This window comes from Phaethon aethereus (assembly GCF_964289735.1).
Source record: "Phaethon aethereus genome assembly, chromosome: 4".
Taxonomy (NCBI): domain Eukaryota; kingdom Metazoa; phylum Chordata; class Aves; order Phaethontiformes; family Phaethontidae; genus Phaethon; species Phaethon aethereus.
In genome coordinates, this window is record NC_138578.1 from 70899096 (window position 1) to 70919477 (window position 20382).

Below are 20382 nucleotides of genomic sequence, written 5' to 3' on the forward strand. Positions count from 1 at the left end.
GATGTTCCAATCAGTCCTTAGACATTACAAATGAACCCAGAAACTTCTCAGGGTGATGATAGATGTGGAGACTGCAACTCCCAGAGAAAAATCCTCTGTTTCAAGCAATGCAATGAGAAAGCTGTGATCAAGCCTGACGGTTGCATGGTTTCACTGCCTTCTGCAAGATAGCATCGTCTGCAAGCTGGTCTCTTCTATGCAAATTAAGAGCAGTCCCTGGGCCCTGGCGCTTTGCCAGCTCGATCCTCCTTTAGGTGAAGCCAGGCTCCGGGTTGGACTAAGTGCTTGGCTCCATATGGAGAGAGTGGCAAGTGCTCTCAGTTCTTCGGCTCCCACGGATCTGGGCAGGAACTCAGAGCACTCTGTGTTTAAGGATTGCACCCCACGAAAGGGGTTTTGTTTTGTTTTGTTTTGTGTTGTGTTGTATTTTATTTCAGTAATTGGGTTGAGTAGTTTCACCAGCTCCCATAAAGATACCTGAAAAATGACATTACAAGCTAATCTTTAAACGACACACTCTCCTTACGGTGCTGAGCCTGGGAATGCATCCCAGCTGGTTCCCACATCCTCGCGTCTAGAGAAGCATCTGACTGATTCTGCTGTTAGTATCTCTGCCTCTCCAGTCTGTTTCAACATGTTCACAAGTTTCACCCTCTCTCTGTAAGTGATTTGTTTTTCTCAACCTTGCAAACTGATAGCACTGCTGACTAAAAGATTGAGAATTTCAAATGTTCATCTATCAGTTCCTTTTGGACATAGTTTAATTTAAAGAAGCACATAGAAGCAGCATGGAAGACCTTGTCAGCAATTTACATCAGTCTTCCAAAGCATAACACAAACATAAATAAAACTATATCAAAGGAAAAACATAAAATCTTCTGTATCAAACAAAATTAATAACCATCAATTCAATTCAGGAAAAAATAGAATTTATTGCATCTTTACAACTGAGGGTAAAAAAAGGGTTAAAAATGGTAAAAATAATGAAATGGGTAGAAATTATGATCTTTCAAAAGCAGTGATGGTTTATTGTACTTGATTTGGTTTTCTCAATGTCTTACCAGTTCTGCATCTACTTTAGCAGATAATGAATTTTGTCAAGTCACTGAAGATAAGATTGTTGCAGATTCTTAGAAAGGGAAAGCATAAGGATACTTAAAATCTCCAAGGCCTATTTTATATATACTCCACTCTAAGTGTTGCTATGGATTTCATTGAGACCTACTCCCATGAAATTATTGGGAAGTTGAAAAAGTCCTTTACAGGCACCCAGGGACCAATCTGAAACCTGACGAAGGGAAGGGAAGGGAAGGCAAGGGAAGGCAAGGCAAGGCAAGGGAAGGCAAGGGGGAAGGGAAGGGAAGGGAAGGGGGAAGGGAAGGGAAGGGAAGGGAGGGGAAGGGAAGGGAAGGGAAGGGAAGGGAAGGGAAGGGAAGGGAAGGGAAGGGAAGGGAAGGGAAGGGAAGGGAAGGGAAGGGAAGGGAAGGGAAGGGAAGGGAAGGGAAGGGAAGGGAAGGGAAGGGAAGGGAAGGGAAGGGAAGGGAAGGGAAGGGAAGGGAAGGGAAGGGAAGGGAAGGGAAGGGAAGGGAAGGGAAGGGAAGGGAAGGGAAGGGAAGGGAAGGGAAGGGAAGGGAAGGGAAGGGAAGGGAAGGGAAGGGAAGGGAAGGGAAGGGAAGGGAAGGGAAGGGAAGGGAAGGGAAGGGAAGGGAAGGGAAGGGAAGGGAAGGGAAGGGAAGGGAAGGGAAGGGAAGGGAAGGGAAGGGAAGGGAAGGGAAGGGAAGGGAAGGGAAGGGAAGGGAAGGGAAGGGAAGGGAAGGGAAGGGAAGGGAAGGGAAGGCCTGCCAAAGGGTTTGGGTAACTGCATTTGGGGCAAACAATTGGAATAATCTGCTGTTTCGATAGATGTCCTTTTTCACTGATTTCTATAGCTAGTCCAGATTCTGTATCTCACCTCAAGATGGCGAATGGCTTTGCTCTTGCTCTTTGCGATCCACACAGTTGTTTTAGCAAATATGAATGCAGTGCCCACTGATCCTGTTGTCCGTCATCAGGTATTCCCTTGGGAAGCAGCATAGGAAGGAGAAGCCAGTCCTGTTACCCCATGGATTCAAGCTGGCCCAAGCAGGGAGAGGTGGTACCTTTTACTCTGTCTGGGAGAAGCAGAGTGTGTGGGTTCAGACAGCTCCTTTGCGCTGGGATGTAGTTGGCTCTCTGAGTCTGTCATGGCTGTTCATGAAGCAAGGGGAGTTGTGGGGTGAGACCCCAAACCAACCTTCTTCTCCCTCAAAATGTTTGGCCTTACAGTGGAGGGCACAACAAGGAAAACCTGGATTGCAGATCTCCAGAACAGCTTTTACCAGCAGCTCCAAGTGTGTTGTGAACATGGGTTAGATCATGAGCCTTTGGGGACTGGCTGCTTTAACAAGATCCCTCTCTAGTGAGTACAACCTCCAAGGTGTCCAGGACTAACAGGGTCGAGCAGGGTTGAGCAAGTGAATGCAGTGGGGCCAGGACAAGAAGGGGGATGAAGCAGAGCCAGGTCAGGCAGGGGGATGCAGCAGGGCTGGGCCAGGAACGGGGGATGCTGCAGGGCCAGGCTAGGGGTAGGTATGCAGCAGAGTTGGGCCAGAAGCGGGATCATAGAATCATAGAATCACAAAATATCTCAAGTTGGAAGGGACTGATAAGGATCACTGGGGAAACCGTGAGGCTGGGCAGGGAAGGGGGATGCAGCAAGCCCAGTCTGGGAATGGGACGCCTGCGGGTCCAGGCAGGCACCAGCTCAGCAGCAGGGTCAATCTGGGTGGGCAGAGATGGAGGAGGATGCTGCAGGGGGGATACCTGGCCGCAGGTGCGTTTCATGGCCAGCTGGCAGAGAGCTCAGCTGCAGGGGACATCCCCCCCTCGCCCCTTCCCCGCCTCGCATGGCTGGGAGCGGGCTGGGGTGGCCACCATCAGCTGGCTCAGGGCTTTCAAGGTGAAAACGCTTTTTGAACTCTTCCAAGTAAGATTACAGAAAAGTCTCGTGGTGCCTGTTTAAACAAGTGTGTCTGAACAGGAAAATCAAACAGACAGGGAGCGACTTCAGTTTCTCCACTTATACGATGCTTGAAATGATAAGCAAGGATATATTTTCACATAATTGGGCTGTGTCAAGGTACTGGCCGTTTGATCAGATAGGGGCTCTCTATGTAGTCTCACATCAGAGGGCTAGTAAACTACAAATTAAGGGAGGCTTTAGATTTTGTCTGTGAAGTAGCCAAATAAATTGAATTTTATCCCTAAAGGTCATAATGGGGGGCAAGGGGGAATACACAAAAAGGGCAGAATAACGTACCAGGATAACTGAATCGGAAAAAGCAAGGGAACAAAATTGTTGGAAAGGGCTAAATCACTTGTGAAAACCCATAAATCTTGGAAAGGTGACGATTAACATCTTTGGATCTGACAAGGAGCTTTAAGACCCCACACTTTCATCACCTTAAAAAAGGTCTGCAGGAAGGCAGGGCTAGAGGTGCAGGGGAAATGTAATGTGCCATGGCTCCACTGAAGGCTTTAAGTGTGCTTTTGTTCTGTTTGTTGGTAATTTTTAATTTTATTTGGTGTTTGCCTCTGCAACAATACCTTGGGGAAGGTAGGACACCCTGGGACACCTCACCCAGGCCAGCTGGGTGAGGGCCAGAGAGCATTGCTCAATCCTCTCCATCCCTCCATCCCACCCCATTTGCTCTGGCATCTTGGATCTGGGGACAGTCAGCCCGCCCTACTGCTGCTCCCTTGTCCCCTTGCCTCCCCCCATCCTGCCTCCCCCTGCCCCCAAAGCAGGGGGAAGCTCTCCTGCCCACCCACCAGCCCTGGGGAAGGTCTCCCAAAGGCATGAGGGCTGCAAACCCCTTTTCCTCTACATGGCCGCTGCCTAAGCCAGTGCCTCCTGCAAACCCAAGTCTGGTGTCCCCAGCCTTGTGCTCCAGACAGATTCCCAGGCTCCAGACAAAAAGGCCAGGGGGCTCCAGGGGACCCGGCTGGCTCCCAGCCAGCCCTGCTGAAAGGGGATCACAAGAAGCCAGATTTACTCCTAAGAACAAAGTTTCCGGTGACTTTCCAAGATGCTCATCACACTCCTTTCTCCTTTTTTTCTTCTCCTTCACTCCCTCCCCTTTATTTTTTTCAAAGTCTCAGCTGGAACAGAGGTGTTGCTGTCACCACCAGTGAACTTACAGCTCCTCTCCCTTGTCAGCTCCGTGTATGCTCCTGTGGCATTTCTTTTTCTGTCCCTGGTTTTATACATCACCGCTACTTAACTACTTCTGTCCCCAAATGATGAGGACCTCAGTTTACCCGTGAGGCTGCTGCTCATGATTTTTCCCTGTAAATAGCTCCTGCTGGGTCAAGCGGGTGGTGATTTGTCCCCACGTCCCAGCCCCAGCAACCACAGTGTGGGAGTCAGGATGGGAAGCGTGCATGTGCGTGTGTGCACGAATGTCACGTAATGCCAGGGCTTGCAGCTGCACTGGTAACTAGTGAAGGGTGGACTCTCTCTCATAGGAGACTTCAGTGTAAAAGAGGCAAAATGACTTGCAAAAGGCCACCAGCAAACCTAAGGGAGATAATTCCATGTGCTGAAGGCACCCCTGCTCTGCCTGCTGTCACAGCCTCCTCTTTGTGCCTCTGTGTTATTAATGTGGCACCTTTAGCTCATTATCTCTCCCATGGTTTTACACAAAAAGAAAAAAGTAGGAGCACCTTGTGCTATCCTTTAGGTTGTCTCAAAAGTAAAAATCCAATTGACCTAAATCCATCCCAAGTGTAACAGGACAGTTAACAGCAGGGGACAGACCGAACCTGGTGGCTCCCCAAACCAGTTGACTTTGGACCCGGTGGTGGGACCGTATCCTGCTCTGCAGCGTGGTCCACGCTGCTGACGTGGGAGGAGGTAGGTGGGCAGCAGCCTGTGCGCCTGGCCTGGGCACCCCGCAGCCACCCGTGGCCCTTGGCGGGCCAGCCTGGGCTTGCCCCTGCGAGGGATGCTTGGCTGCATGGAGGGTGTCGTAGATTCAAGCCGTGGATTGTGAGGAGAAGTCTGATGCTGTTTGAAAGGCTGAGACAAATTCTGCTTTGAGTGACAGAAAAAACACAGCTGTTGAAAAGCAAAGTGACCCAACACCAATAGAGAGCCCACACTTGCTACATAAATAATGTCAAAACTACATATGCAGGGAATAACATGAAGGCAGCGCAAGGCAGACCTATGTCTAGAAATGTTATCTCTTCTGTTCCAAAAGCTAATCAGCCCAGCAGCAGGCAAGCCAGGAACTTTTTAGATTATGTGTATGCTTGCAGTTGATGGAAAGTCTGAGAGGAATATAAGCTTTCTAAAAGAAGAATTCAGTTCCCCTACAAAATATTTGGAATTTTTTCCCTCCTCCTCTGGCAGTTGAAATTGTTTGGTTACACTGATTTATTAGAATGATGTAACTCCCAGTATCATATCTAGCCATCGGCTGCCACTCAGCAAAAGGATGTGGTGAGATCACATCGCCAAAATAATAAGGCGGTGGAGTTCCTAAGCAAGAGGTTGCATATCATCAGGACAGTTTCAAATACTTGCGGGTGGCTTTGATAGTTGCAGGAGTGTGATGTTGTTTTGTTTTTCCATAGACAGAATCTGGAAGATACCTGACACCACTTACTCTGCTGTTCAACTGTAGTTTCCTTTGCATGGGGAAATTAAAATCCTTCTGTACGCATATGCATGAATGTACGTTTTCCTAACTGGCAGGTTTTTGCTTAAGGCAATCACTTTCGAATCATCTTAGCCAAGGAAGAAAAGAAATATTTGCCCCTATACTGCTCCTCGTGAGTTTAGGGGATATTTTTGGGCCTCGGGTTTCACAGATGCAAATTAAAGGTGGGGGGAGGCAAGTCTTGCCTTGGGAAGATGAGTATTCCCAACAGGAAGGTCCAAAGAGGGGTGCTGGAAAGAGGAGACCTGCCAAGTTCAACGCCAGCGCCTGCAGGTTGAGCCTCTCTCTGCTGGCGAGGCCGCAGGTCCCGGCCCTCCTCCAGCTGTGCAGCAGCTGGAGGAGAAACCCTTCTGCACAGACACAGCCCTGCCGCACACAGGAGTTTGCTTTCCCTTGATTTTTCCTTCTATGAACTTTTAATTTTTTTTTTTCTCAGGAGCTGATTCTTATCAAGCTGCAACGTATTTCCTTCTGAAAAGTGGGTTTGTTTTGTGTTTGGTTCCCTCGATGCACATAGGCTTCTCTACTGGGAACAGACTTAGATGGGGACTTTTGCAGTTTGCAGATTTTTTTTCAAAATGTGGTGACATGCGTTTCTTCTGCTCTATATGTTTTCTTACTGTCCTTTCCATCACATATTTTTCAGCAATTGAGAGAGATGTAAGGAATAGCTTTTACACAATAGGCAAAGAAGCTGGGGGATTATTCCGACGGTCTTGCAAGTTTGGAGTATTTCATCTTCTTCAAAAGGCGAGGAAAAAAAACTGTGTCCTTGTGAGCGAATGATTAGAAGAAGACTGGGAATACAATAATTACCCCAAATGGAAACCCAGACCACAGTCAAACAATACAGCTTTTGTAAACCGGCTCCGCCTGTAAAAAAATCTAGGAAATCTCATAACTAGAGCTGGCGAAACCCTTTTCTTATGCAACGATATGTAGAAGACTCCTGAGAAATGAGGAGTAAACATGGAAATGCTGTAAAATAGCATGGCAATGAACTTGCTCTGAGCATCAGAGATCGCCTTGGCGGTACCGGCAAGGATTCCTTCAACCACAAAGTATTTTCTCATGTTAAAGAATTTGGGACAAATTACATTTCGTGACATTTCACCAATAAACAAGAACGTGAAGACAAATAAACTGGGTCTCACCATAATCTACCTTGATCGTTGTGGAATCCAAGGGGACCAAAGGAATTGGGAGCGAGACAGAGTGTGGCTGTGAATGAATGTCCTTTATGAGAAAGCGGAGAGAAGATCATTTATATCCTTCATATTTTATAGTTTTGCCTCTAGGAAAGAAAAGACCAGCGGAGCCCCGACTATCATTTACTCATAATGATCGCATTCAATCTAGTGATTCACAGTGAATCATGTAATAAGGTTTCCATTTTGCGCATGGGGAGAAGAAGGAGGGGTGATTAAACTTTGTTTAGTTCGCATTCATGCCCCCGGCCTCCTGTTTGCCTTGAACTGTCCAGTTCAAACGACTAACCCATGGGACGATGCTTTTTTCGATTTTTTTGGTGGTTTTTTTTTTTCCCTGTGTTTACCCCGGTCTCCCCCCCGCACCCCCGCCCGCCCCCAGTTACCCTCCAGCACCAAAAATCCCTGGAAGGAAAGCCGACAGGTTAATTGTACAGTAACTCATTTTGTTACGACAGAGTTTCCTCCGAGCACGGCTCTGCTTTGTCGGCCTCTCGGGGCCGGGCCAGGCCGTGCCGTGCCGTGGGTCTGGCCCCACGCAGCGGGCGGAGACCCCCGGCTGCGGGCGAGGGAGCCGGAGCAGCGGCCCCGGACACCGGCTTGCAGCCGCACCGGGAAAAGGGAGAAAAGTCGCTTTTCGGCATTTTGGCCTAAATCCGCACCCACCGCCCCCGGGCATGGGGACACGGCCGGCTCTGCGCACCCCTCCTGAGGGCCCGGGCCAGGACGAGGGGATTTCGGCCCCCGAGGCCCCGCTCGCCCCTCCAGGTGTTACCGCAGACCGCCCCGCACACGGGCAGGCAGAGGCGAGCCCGCGGGCGGCTGCGAGTGCCAGCAGGGGCCGGTGCCCTCTTTGCTCCCGGGGCCTTTGCCATCTGCAAGCGTTTCAGGTAAAAACTGAGGCGAGAGCAGGGTAAAAGCTTTCGGGGTTGGGAGGAGACGGGGAGGTCTGCGCCGGGGCTGCGAGCGGCGCCTCGGCCAGGGCACCCCCCAACGACTGCTCCCGCAGACCCCCGTGAGGAACAGCCGGGATCACCCCAAAAAGAGAACGAAAGAAAGGCGGCGAGCGGGCCGAGCGGGGAAAGGCTCGGAGAGCTCAAGCATCCCGGAGCGAGCAGGCGATGCAGGGGCGGAAGCGATGCCACACGGACACTGGCCCCAAATGCGCCTGGAGGAGCGGAGCTCTTCCCCGGGAGAGCCGGCACCTTCGCAAGAGCTGTAAAAAAAAAAAAAAACAAACCAAAAAAAACCCCCACCATATTTAAAATGAAACAGGCGTGTTGTCACCGAAGGGAAACCGCTGCCTTAGCCATGGGGCTCTCACCGAGACAGCCAAGTTCCCTTTTGGGCAGAGCAGAGAGTCTCGAAGTCTGCTTGACATCTTGAAGCTTAAATAACCGTAAGGCATTGTTACTCCCTGGCAGCAAAGTGCCTCGTTACGCCTGATTGAGCTAATTGCTTTGAAATAGGATATATTATCTATAATTATAGAGATCTTGGAGGAGACGGCCAGCCTTTTCTTTCATCTTTTCCAAGTGCATCATAATGTCGCGATCAAATTAATTTGGGCCACTTGAAATAGTGCCTTCCTTTCAGACCGGCTCCTGCGACCCTCAAAGAGCCGGGGACGCCTCGGCGGCTGCAGTTTGGCCATCCAAATCACCACTGCTGGTGACCTCCCGAGGACCGGCCCAGGTGCCTGAAGCCTTAAAAGTAGTTTAGGTTATGTTTAATTGGGGCAGGAACGGGGGGGGGGGGGGGAGAAAAAAAGAGAAAATAACTGAGGTCTTTTCTCGTTATCCGACGCTCAGCGGAGAAGAAGCAGCGACGGGAGCAGAGAGCGTTGAGACTTGAAGGGGCTTTGGGGGCTTGTAAAGCCCGCGGGACATTTTTATCACTCGCGATAGATCTGGCTCTTTGCCCCCAGGGCTGAGCCGCTCAGAGCTGGTGCAAGGCTGGCTGAAGGGCGCGCAGGGAGCGCGCAGGAGGTACCCGGCGCGGCAGAGCTGCCCCGCAGCCGCCCGTCCCCAAAGCTCCCCGTGTCCTGCGGGGCTGTCTGGTCTCCTAAGAGCTGCTGTCTCGGGGGAAATAATATAGAAACAAGAGAAACAACAACACCCCTCTCCTTTCTGAGTTGTGCCTTTAAGTGAAAGATAACGTTTACAAAAGGCAGACAATGCCCTGAATTGGCTTAGCGCTGCCTCCTGCCCCCCTCCCCGCCCCCCCGCACTCCTCCCAGCCCTTGTTGTTGTATTCCCACCGAAATAAAATGCTCTGGGTAATGGCTTTGCCTAGCACATTCATTATATTGAAACGGGACTGTTTAGGATGCTAATTGCCCAATATTGTTATCTAGCACAAGTGCCTTCGGGGAAGCGCCACGGTTCCCAATAAAAACACTGGACTGGAACAAGCCCCAATAAAGTCACCTATTCCCCCCCGCCCTTTAACTTCGGTTTTCCTTACAGCTCTTACAGGGAGGAAAACAAGAGAGAGGCACCTAAAAGCCAGACAGAGTTGCAACACAACGGAACCGATACCCCCCCAAAAAAAGTTCCTAAAATCCACTGGTGTTTTGGTCACCCAGAGCGCAGCGAGCAAGGCGAGAATAGTTTGGGTACTAAAAATTTCCATCTAAATAAACAAGTATATCTTGGGGCAGATTTCGTTTTGTAAATTTGATTTCTTCATTCCTAACTTAGAACCTGCAGATTTTCTCAAGAAAGAAAGGAAAAAAAGAAATGAGCAAGAAAGGAAAGAAACTTTACTGGCTTCCCGTTTTCCGCCCAAGAGCTTGCCAGCATGTGAATTAGAACCAAGTCCTTGCTATGGTACAGTGATTAAAATACCACCGAGTATGACAGAAACGTAAACACAAAGCGTTCATTGCTGGGAGATAAATAAAGAGCTAATTATCTGATTCTGTCAGCTCTCAATGAGAGCGGGATCTCGCTCTCAGTATGGGACGCGCACTCATGTCCTCAAACCTCAGCAACATCCCAATGTTCAAACCATTCTGCAAAAGAAAAGCGGGGGGAAAAAAAACCCACAGCAAAAAAAGCCAATAGTTCTGTTTTTCCTTTCATATTTCCATCAAAACAATGAGATTGAAAGGCTGTCTGGACGTCTGATAAACACATCACTTTTTCTTTTGCGCGGTTGCGTTTGAGGTCAGGGGGAAAAAAAAAAAGAAAAAAAAAGATCCTACCTGTAGGATCGGGTGGAGGGGACACCGTGAAACACGCCGCATCGATGTTTGTGCGTGTTTTCTTACTCGGGGGTGGGCGGGATGGGGGTGCATCGTGGCGTCAAGCACCGAGCTTGGGGAAAATGTCGTGATTGGTAGAGCAAACTAATTTTGTCGGGCTGAATGTGCCGATGTCCCAGGGCTGAGGCGCCTTGCTCCCTCGACGCGGGTTAACGGCCTCAATGGTCCCCCTCCAGCCGACGCCTTTGATCAGACCGCTGCTGGCGCCTAAAAACAACATCGCTCGTCTGCCTGTTAGAGGCACTGACTAATCGTGACAGATTGTTTATTCTCGCAATTAGCAATGCAGCCGCTTCTCCGAGCACTCCTTCTCCCCCTCTTCCCCCCCACCACCACCACGACGGGGCGCGGGGGCAGCGCGGGACAGCGCGGGGCAGCGCGGGGCAGCGCGGGGCAGCGCGAGGCAGCGCGGGGCGCTGCTGCTGCCCGCCCGGCGGGAGCACTCACCAGGGCGGCACGGATCGGGAGAGGGGAATAGAAGGTACCGGTGAGAGGTATATGTCGGCGAGTAGGTCTGTGCAATGCGCGTTCACCCCAATCTATAGGAGCGCAGGGCGCGCAGGGCGGGGGAGTAGCCTACAAGTCGCCTAGAAATCGTCTTCACCGAAAGGGATCATGTATGAGCGCAGCACAACGCGTGCGAGCAAGGTCTGTATGTGCACATGCAGGACGGTACCTATAGTAAGCACACCGCCAGGGCATACACTCAGGCGTGTGTAAGGTACGTGTGTGCGTAGCTGCGTGCAGGACAATTCATTTCAATCAGGTCCCATCGCTTATCAGTTAATAAAACGTCTATTATATCGATTCATTTCATAATCTATTTGCTCCTAATCTACCATCTTTATTGGGTCCGGTTAAAAGGAAAGGGAATTCGCTGTCCCTCCCCGTTTAGATAATTACCCTGAAATGGCTGCGAGAGCCTCTTGTGTTCCGAGGAGATTAGAGCCCCGCAGCCATCAATAAACTTTTCTCAGCGAGCGGCCAATCACGTCATTAGAGAGCGGCTCCCTTGTACTGCATAGCCGCCCTGGGCGCGGGGATAAGGGCTCGTAAAACGAATTTACAAAACAAAATAGCCGGGAGTTTAATGGGTCTGGGGCTTGGATGTTCCTTTTGACGCGAATGAACATTTCATTATCTGGAGAGACACGCATACATCTACGCCATGAAACGTAGCACGATTTATATGTGTATACACGCAGTCTCGGCGGACACGTCGAACACACAGCAGGGCCGGCCTTCATTTAAAAAAACAAACAATAAAACAAACACAAACAACCCCAAAACCCACTTTTTCCGCGCGCAGCCAGGCGGTGGCACAGGCAGGGGCTCCCTCCGAGAGGTCACACTCGGGACAGCCCGGTATTTGGTGGTTTCCCAGAAGAGCGCGGCTCGGGCCCGCTCCCTCGCGCTTGGCAAGCAGAAGGGCCGGCTTTTTTCCGACGTTAATGCATTTTTACCCCGATTTTTGACACCACCACCACCACACCCCCCCCCCCCGCAGTCCTGTCCCCTCACGGCCCGTGGCAGCCCCGACCTTCCGCGCTCCCGCCCGCGGGGCGCGCCGGGGCGCGGGGCGGGGTGGGGCCTCCCCGCCCGCCACCGGGACCGCCGCCGCGCCGCAGCCAATGGAGCGCCGCCGCCCCGCCCCCCGCGCGCTGGTTGGGCGGTGCTTTCCCCCGCGCCTCTTTATCAGGCGGTGCCGCCCGCCGCGGGGACGGAGGGTGCTGACGGCTGCTCGCGCCCCTCGCCTCGGCCCGGCCCCATGAGCCGCGGCGCCCGGTCCCGCCCGGCGCTGCGGTGGCGACGGCGGGCCGCCTCTGCATGGCCCCGGCTGTGGATATGACCGCCGCGCCCACTGGGGTCCGCAGCGACGAGCTGCCCGCATCCGCCTTCAGCAAGCCCGGCGGCGGCCTCCCCGTCGCGGCGGCGATGGGCGGGGAGGAGGAGAGCGACAAGCCCAAGGTCTCCCCATCCCTCCTGCCGTTCAGCGTGGAGGCGCTCATGGCCGACCACAGGAGGCCGGGCGGCAGGGACGGCCCCGAGGGCGCCGGGCCCCCACCGGGCGCCGGGGCAGCCGCCCGCGCCAGCCTCAGCCCCCGCCTGGGCGCCCTGACGGCGGAGGCGCCGGCCTCCCCGCTGCCCCTCGGCGGCCACTTCTCCGTCGGGGGGCTGGTCAAGCTGCCCGAAGACGCCCTGGTCAAGGCGGAAAGCCCCGAGAAGCAGGAGCGGAGCCCCTGGATGCAAAGCCCACGGTTCTCGCCGCCTCCCCCGAGTAAGTAGGGTCCGGGAGCGGGCGGGCGGGGACCCCCACTGGGCCGTCTGCGCTCTTCCCGCCGGGCCGGGCGCTGCATGGGCGGCCGGGGGCTTCCTCTCGCTTTCACCCGGCTTGGCCTTTCCGGGCATGTGTTCCCCCGCGGTTCGCGCTCATTGCCGGGCTACTTCAGCCTGTTCAAAAAATACTGAACCGGGTCAAGTGTGTGCGAAGCTGGGGCAGCGCCGAAGATGGTTGTGAGAGCGAAGGGGGAGCGGCCGCGCCAGGGCGAGACCTTGTGCCACATGTGAACGAGGCGGGGGCGAGAGGGGGCACACAAAAAGCAGCCCGGCCTGCCTGTTAGCTCCAACTGGCCACGCAAAGCCTGACTCGCTTCTCGGCAGTGTTTTCACCGAAAGTGGCCCAAATAACTGCATAACCGGGGTCCCAGGCGAGGCGCCTTCGGGCATTGCGGGCTTCATCCCCACCGGCTTGCTGTCTCAAGTGTCGCATCTCCAAAGTCTGAAGAGCCGCGATTACTGACGTTTTCCTGCTTTACTACGGCGAGATCCGAAATCATAAAAATCGCAGAGGGAGGGCCGAGATCAGAAAAGCCGGTTAATCGCCTCCAGCGGCCGCGCTGAGCCCGGAGGTGCGGCGGGCCGTGGCAGGATAGCCCGAGCCGCCGGAGCTTTCTCCCTCCACTGGGAAGGGGCGAGCTTGGGCTGAGCCTCTCCGGGAGGGTTTGGGGTGCTCTTCGCAGAGCTGCGAAGAAAGCTGCTTTCTCTCTCCCTTGGAGAAAGGCAGGTTTCCCTAAAGGACTTTAGTGTAGAGTCTCGCAGTGGTTTAATCGATTTAAATTGCAAAGGAAAAGCCGCGGTTGCTTAAGTAAACGCGCGGCAGGTCGAGGTTGAGGACCCTTAGAAATGTTAAGTAAGAGGAGAGGAGCAGCCCGGTGAAGAGCGGTGGATAGAGGTTGAGTGTGAATTCAGAGCTCGTAATTAATTACATGCTTAATCCAGTTCCCAGGGGCCTAATGAAGAGGGTGTGAGTCTGAGAAGCTGGCCCGTTTTAATTTTTTTTTTCCTTAATCCAATGAAAAAGATAGAACTCTTTTTTTTTTTTGGAGGGTCACTCCTTTCATTTACGTCTCCCCGGGAAGGCAGGAGGTGGAGGGTGCGTGGGTGTCTGACTCCTGCACTTTGCCGTTTTTCCATTGGTTCGGAGAGCTTCTTTTTACGAAGCACTGTGAGTAACTTCGGTCCTGGGGATCTTGAAAAGCCTCATTCCTGAGTAAAGCACCCGCTTTCTTTACTGGAACGCGAGACATCAATCTGAGGCGTGGTCCCGGGCCGCTCTGGAGTTTTTGGGCCACTTTGAGCGGGACCGTGTTTCCCCCCTTCCTTCCCACCCCACTGCGGGAGGGTGGGGGCTCTGCGGGGCATGTGGGTTCAGGCGCTGCTAACCGAGGTGTCTCTCTACTTCTCCCTCTTCTCCGGCCGCCCCTGGGCGCAGGGCGGCTGAGCCCCCCAGCCTGCACCCTGCGCAAGCACAAGACGAACAGGAAGCCCCGGACGCCCTTCACCACGGCGCAGCTCCTGGCCCTCGAGAGGAAATTTCGGCAGAAGCAGTACCTGTCCATCGCCGAGCGCGCCGAGTTCTCCAGCTCGCTCAGTCTCACCGAGACGCAGGTGAAGATCTGGTTCCAGAACCGCCGTGCCAAGGCCAAGCGGCTCCAGGAGGCCGAGCTGGAGAAGCTGAAGATGGCAGCCAAGCCCATGCTCCCGCCCGCTGCTTTCGGCATCTCCTTCCCGCTGGGCGGCCCAGCCGTAGCTGGTGCCTCTCTGTACGGTGCCTCCAGCCCTTTCCAGCGGGCAGGGCTGCCCGTGGCTCCCGTGGGACTGTACACAGCGCATGTGGGATACAGCATGTACCACCTCACATAGAGCTGAGCCCAGCCTGCCGGCTGCCCGCTACCGCCGGCTCCGCACACACTCCCTCCCTGCTCCTCTGCCTCCTCGCTGTGGATCTCCCTGCGGCAGGGACTCCTCCCGTCCGGCTCTGCTCGGCCTCCCTGCGTCCCCCTGTGATGCTGGTCCCCTGGTCCAGCCGCGTTCCGCTCTCCTCGGCAGTCCTGGGAGCTGCTCCGCTCTCCGGCTGGTAGAAACCTGAGGCATTGCCCCAGCTCCTCGCCAGCACAGGGCAGCCATGGGCCCGCTGGCAGCCTGGGCAGAGCCCCCGCCGTGGGGGAAGGAACTGCGGAAGAGAAACGGCAAAAAGGGGGCTGAAAGATAGGACGTTTCTCTCACTTTCTGCACGGCAAGGTCAAGAGGCAGAAGTGTAGAGCAGTCTCTCCCGTCCCTGTGTAACAGCACCGTCTGTTACCTGTGTGTGTTCCTCCACCAGCTCCTTTGGAAGGGGCTCTGTGTACTATGTAATATACTGTATATTTGAAATTTTATTATCATTTATATTATAGCTATATTTGTTAAATAAATTAATTTTAAGCTACTGTGTGATGCAGTTTGTTTGCTCCTGACAGACTTGATGGAAGAAGAGACTAACTTTCTCTGTGTGTCAGGGGGACAAGAGAGAGGGACTGGCTGTACCAGCAATTTTTCCTCCTCAGGAGACTTCAGCCTCAGACAGTGGGGCCTCGGCTGAGTTTTCAGCTTGCTGTGAACCCCAGAACTGCCCCATCTTCACGGCTGTCTCAGGTTGCTTTTCTTGCCCCCCTTCGGCAGCAGCTCCCACCGCACACCCGGCCCGAGGGGGCGGCCGCCCACTGCCGCTCTCCCCACCGGGACCGGCACGGCCCTGGCTGGGCTTTCCCAGCCCCAGGTGGGAGAAAAGTCACTCCTCTCCCTGCCAGCGGCCTTTTGCCGGGAAGCTCCCGGCCGCAGCCCCCGACGACTGCCAGAGGCTTTGAGGAAGGGGTGACTTGTCCCCCACCTCAGTCCCAAGCTTAGAGAGAGACCACGGGCTTCCCCCGCAGCTCCCTTCGGCAGCCCGCAAGGGCTCGAGGGAGGGCAGCCTCGGGTGGCTTGGGGCGGTGGGGAGAAGGGGGTCTTGGAGAAGGGACCGCTTGGGGCCGCGGTCGGGGTGGTGCGGGAGCCGGGGAAACGGAGCTCTGGCAGCTGGGCAGAGGCAGCACCGGAGCCGGAGGGTCGGGAGATGGGGACGGGGGTGTTCGGGGAGGGGTGTGGGGCCGCGGCAGGCAGCCGGCGGGACCCGCGGGACTGACGGTCGGGACCGCTCGGCGCCGTCTCCTGCCCATCCCCGTGGCTCCCGGGCGCCCTGCAGCCCTCAGCGGCCGACTCCGCTGGAAACCCGTCCCGGTCTCCATGGCCCCGTGGAAACCGCCGGCGACGGCCGGGGACCACGCAGAGGAGGGCCGAAGGCGCTCCGCTCTGCGCTGCCCCGCGCAGCGCCCGCCGGCGCCGCCGCCTCGCTGCGCCCCCCCCCGCCGGCTGCGCCCCGAGCCCCCCTCGGCGCGCTGCTCCGCCCGACCTCGTTTTGCCGGTCGCTCGGCTGAGGGAGAGCGTTGATTTCCCCTTTTAATTTTTTTGCCCCTTTTAAATTTATTTTTTATTATTATTATTCCGTCCTTTACGCTCAAGGAAGTGGTGCTGAGAAATTTGGATTCCATTTTTTTCTTTCTGTATTTTTTTTTTCCCCGCTGCTTTCATTCCAGCAATTTAAAACGTTAAGGTTGAAGCAAAGTTAGAAGGAAAATAATTGCTGTAATGAGGCTAGGCAATCTTCTGCAGGCACTGTGGCTCCAGCGAGACTGTAGCTGCGGGCGAGGCGGGACTTTTATCATCTCCTAAATATCAATGATGCTTTAATAACTCAACGAAACAACATACCTGAACCCAGCCACTTTCTCTAGCACTAGCTGCTCTAATTCCCCTCTTCTCGTCTCTCGCTCCGCTCTAGCCGCCCAGTCCTTTCTGGGCTGGGGTGAGTTTTAGGGTTTTGTGGTTGGGTTTTTTGGGAGGGGGAGTGTTTTAGTTTTGGTTTGGGTTTTTTTTTTTTTTTCCCCCTTTTTGGTCTGGCTTTCTTCTCCGATCATTTCTTTTCTCTGTGCAAATGACAGTGTCTGTGATCCTGACCCCCGCGCCCAACGCCGCGCCGGGCTGAGAGAGCCGCGCTGCCGGCTTTTTCCCACGTTGTGTCTCTGGCAGAAAAAGGCTGGAGATAAACTTAGCCTCTGCGCGATTAGACCGCGGGTTTGGGGAGAAGATCTAATCGCGCAGGAGGCTAGGTTTATCCTGTAAAGAAGCCCTTAAAAAAAAAAAAAGAAAGAAAAAGAGAGAGAGATTTTGAACAGCGAGAACCGCCTTGAGCTGGCTGCCCGCAAGCCCCGCTCCCCTCCGCCGGCACCTTTGGGCGCTCCGGGCAAGCCAGGACCCTTTCATCTCTCCGCTTTGTCTGGGTTTGTTTTTTTTTTTGGTGGTGTGTTTTTCTTTGTTTTTGCCCTTTTTTTTTTTTTTTTTTTACATTATGTCAACTCGGGATGGATATTCGAAGAGCAGGATTCCTATTGAACATGTCTTTGCTTTAAGTTTTCCCCCTGACCCTTGGGCTAAAGTCCTTGGTTGCTCAATTAAACCCAGATGAGAACAATTAATAACTAAGTAATGACAATAAGTTGGGAATCACACGGATGAACGCTCCATGTGAATAGGAAAAGCTCACACAAAAGAGCAAAAAGGATTTGTCGGCTCTTTTTAAGGGGGAATTGGCTTTTCTTTTTTCTTGCCTCTGGCTTACCAGCAAATAAAACTCACTTTTGTGTCTTTGTCGCCTTAAGGATCTCAGTGGGCAGTTGGAAGTGAGAATGGCTGTTTTCCTTTCAACTTGAGGGTGCTGGCGCCACGCAGCCCCAAGGATAGAGAGTAGCCAAAGCAAAGTTTCCTAATAACTCCGCTCTCCCCCGACACCCCCCCAGTCACTCCGGTACCCCCCCACCCCCCCAATGCATATCTCCACACACACTCCTAGGGAGCCTCGGCAGACAGACGAGAGAAAACAGAGGGGCCCCGAGCACATCCATGAACCACACCACGGACTCGCAGACGAGGCGATCCCCTGCCGTGGGAGAGCGATAGCGCCTTGGTGCGACACTGTCCACGGAGGGTAGGAAATAAAGCCCACAGTAGCCAGGGCACGGAGAGGGAGCAAACACCCGCAGAACCACACAGACAATAAAAGGGAAGCCGTTTTTCTACCCTCATTCCCACAGAGGAGGAGAACGGCTCCGTTACCCGCCCACGAAAGCCGCCCCCCCCCGGGCGCCTTTGCCTGCCCCGGCCCCGCGCAGCCCGGCTTCGGGCCGGGGCCGGGCGGCTGGTGCCTCGGCAGCTGGGAAGTGAGGAAAGGCTCCCTTTCAGTTTTAGCTCCGGTGAAGGCGGCTACAGGGCAAAACGGCTAAGCAAATCTTCGGTTAAACGGTGGATTTGTCGTCTGCTCTGAATTTCTGCTGTTTTCAGGGTTTCTTCCCGAATTTGCTGTTTAGCTCGAATCGGTGCCCCGCGGAATGCTTTATCTAACGTTTTCCGTAGTGCTCACGTGAATTAGGAACTAAAAGCCCGTTTTCAAAAGTGAGGGCAGGCTAAATTCAGCAAGTGAGCCAGGCGCAGCAGCCTGCTGCTGCTCGGGGCCGTGCCCGAGAACGCAGCCTCCCGGGACCAGAGGCAGAGCAGGGAAGCCGCCGAACTTACCCATTGCAAAGGCCAGGCAGAGAGGAGGGGGTGAGCCCGCTTCTCTGCGGTACTCGTGTGCTTAAATCCCGGCTCATCATCTGGTGCGGGTCTCTCGAGTCACATCAGACCTTCTTCCTACAGATCTGGGAAGGGAAAGGCCTGTTGGACAAACTGGCTGGACACCTTCACGGAGAAACGGGACACTGAGCATTAACTGCTAGTACTGCCTGGTAAAACAGCTGAACTCAGGTATTTCGTATGCAAAGTGAAAATCCCAGCCATCAACTTATTAGGGACCCAGAGATCTCTCTTCGTCTCTCTTCATCTCTCCTAATGATACGCTTGATTTTGTATTAGACACAGAGGTGGCCAGAGAGTGCAAGGAAAAGTGGCTGCTTAAATAGCCTTGTGGCCAGGACACTCCTCAGAGCCCTAGGGCCATTCAAATTAAATCCATAAGAGTGATGACTGGCAAGTAAGTCTCCCATCCCTTGGGATATAATATACGGTACCCAGTGAGCTGTTGGGTGCAATGACGTAATTCTCTCCCTCCCTAGTTTTTGACAAAAGCAGACTGATGTGGCTTAGGCACTTAACTAAGGGAGTTTGTGGCAGAAAGAGACACCTTCTCCCTGCCTATCACTGTGCTGGGTCCCCCTATATAGATATTAGAATATATATATATTCTAAGCCAAGGAGTGTGTGAATTGCTGTAGTTTCTTTTCATTAGCTTTTAACTCTCTCCACACCTTGTGTGAAGCATAGTGGTGACTGTCCTAGGCCTGAGCAATCTGTTCCACAGCAGAGAGCCTAAAAATGAGGCATTGCGATAATGGGCATTGCAACACACAGCTCCTTGGGCCTGGCCCGAGGCCCCTCTGCAACACAGACCCACTGTCTGTGCAGCTCTGCGACAGAAGCTGGAGGCAGAACCAGAAGCAAGAGCTCTGACTCATTTAGCTGCGAGTAGTAAATTGTAACACGCTGCACAAGAGAGACTTGGTAGTGATTTGCTTACAACAGTAAATCGGTCGACATTAACTCCATGCCATTGTACTTCATCTCTGAGACTTTTTATCCCTCCAGGCTGGATCTGGTTCCCACCCTGCAGTGATTAAAGGGAGAGCAAAAGAGGGAGCTACCTGGACACAGTCTCCGTTGTGTGACCAGGAACGTGCAATAAATCCACCGTGCAAAGCTTTCCTTTTCATCTCGGGAAGTGGCCGGAGCTGAGGATCCCACCGCAGCACAGAGTAAAACTGCTACTGGGAGGTGAGTGCTGGCAACCAGCTCACCTTTGTGCTGCTGCCCGGTGTGGGGTGGAGTCCCCTCAGCCAACAACTGATTCTCATGATGGCGTGAACAGCACTCAGCATTTCTTCTTGCTTAGCCCTGTGGAAGAGAAACGAACCTCTTTCATACGGTCACACAACAATCAAAGCTACTCAGTTAAATAGTACAGATTGAGGCCTTTCAAATGAGCTGTAAGGCAAACCTTGGGAAGGAGTTTTATAGGAGCAATGTTCAAAATTTCAGTGATTTTGTGTCTATGGCCCACTCCCATCGAAGCTGGGGCAGGCAACGGGGCAGCAGGGGCTGGGTGACCAGCATCGGGCAAGACTATGATCCAGGGACCCAGGTGTAAAAATATGCAGCCCAAGACTGAGTGTTCTTTCAGCCTAACCGAGCAATGCTTTCGTTCTAGGTGTTTTGTATCTGATACACAGCAACAGGGGCAGGGCGGGATGTGCACTCAGTGTGCGTTGGAGAAAGAGTTACCATACAATGACAAACATACTCAAGACCCTTTGACCGCCACTGCCCGATGTAAGGGTAGAAAGAGAAAGAGAAAGAGCACCCAGGGACATAGTTAGAGGTTTCACTATGACTCAGGCTCCCTTCGCATGCCAGAGAGAAAGGAAGTGGCAGTGGGAGGAGAAGAGTTCTGGTAGCAAAGGATGACAAAAATTATGTTAACTGGGAGACTGCAAGTGGTGCAGGGAAGCTCTCGGGAAGGGAGGAAAAGACAATTATTTCCAAAGGACAAGCTGGAGGGAAGGAGCAACTTTCTTTTGATGCAATGTTTTGTGTACATTGGGCATTATTATGCAAATACCAGCTGACACAAATACAGAAGTAAGGATGGGATGCTTTAAAACTCAAGGCGTGATTGTCTTATGCTGTAGATGCATTTAGA

At 53.3% G+C, this 20382-nt stretch overlaps 1 protein-coding gene across 1 annotated transcript; it reads left to right on the plus strand.

The window, feature by feature from the left end:
* Positions 1–11838: 11838 nt before the first annotated feature.
* On the plus strand, positions 11839–14527 carry MSX1 (msh homeobox 1). Its single transcript, XM_081999034.1, has 2 exons — positions 11839–12498; positions 13993–14527. The coding sequence occupies exons 1-2, from the start codon at positions 12048–12050 to the stop codon at positions 14421–14423; spliced, it is 882 nt and encodes a 293-aa protein (XP_081855160.1). The 5' UTR covers positions 11839–12047; the 3' UTR covers positions 14424–14527.
* The last annotated feature ends 5855 nt before the right edge of the window (positions 14528–20382 follow it).

Bases quoted from the DNA above. Each gene is read 5' to 3' on its own strand.
- MSX1 (XM_081999034.1), top strand. From the start codon at position 12,048: ATGGCCCCGGCTGTGGATATGACCGCCGCGCCCACTGGGGTCCGCAGC. The intron at 12,499-13,992 runs GTAAGTAGGGTC...CCCTGGGCGCAG, and splicing joins GTTCTCGCCGCCTCCCCCGA to GGCGGCTGAGCCCCCCAGCC.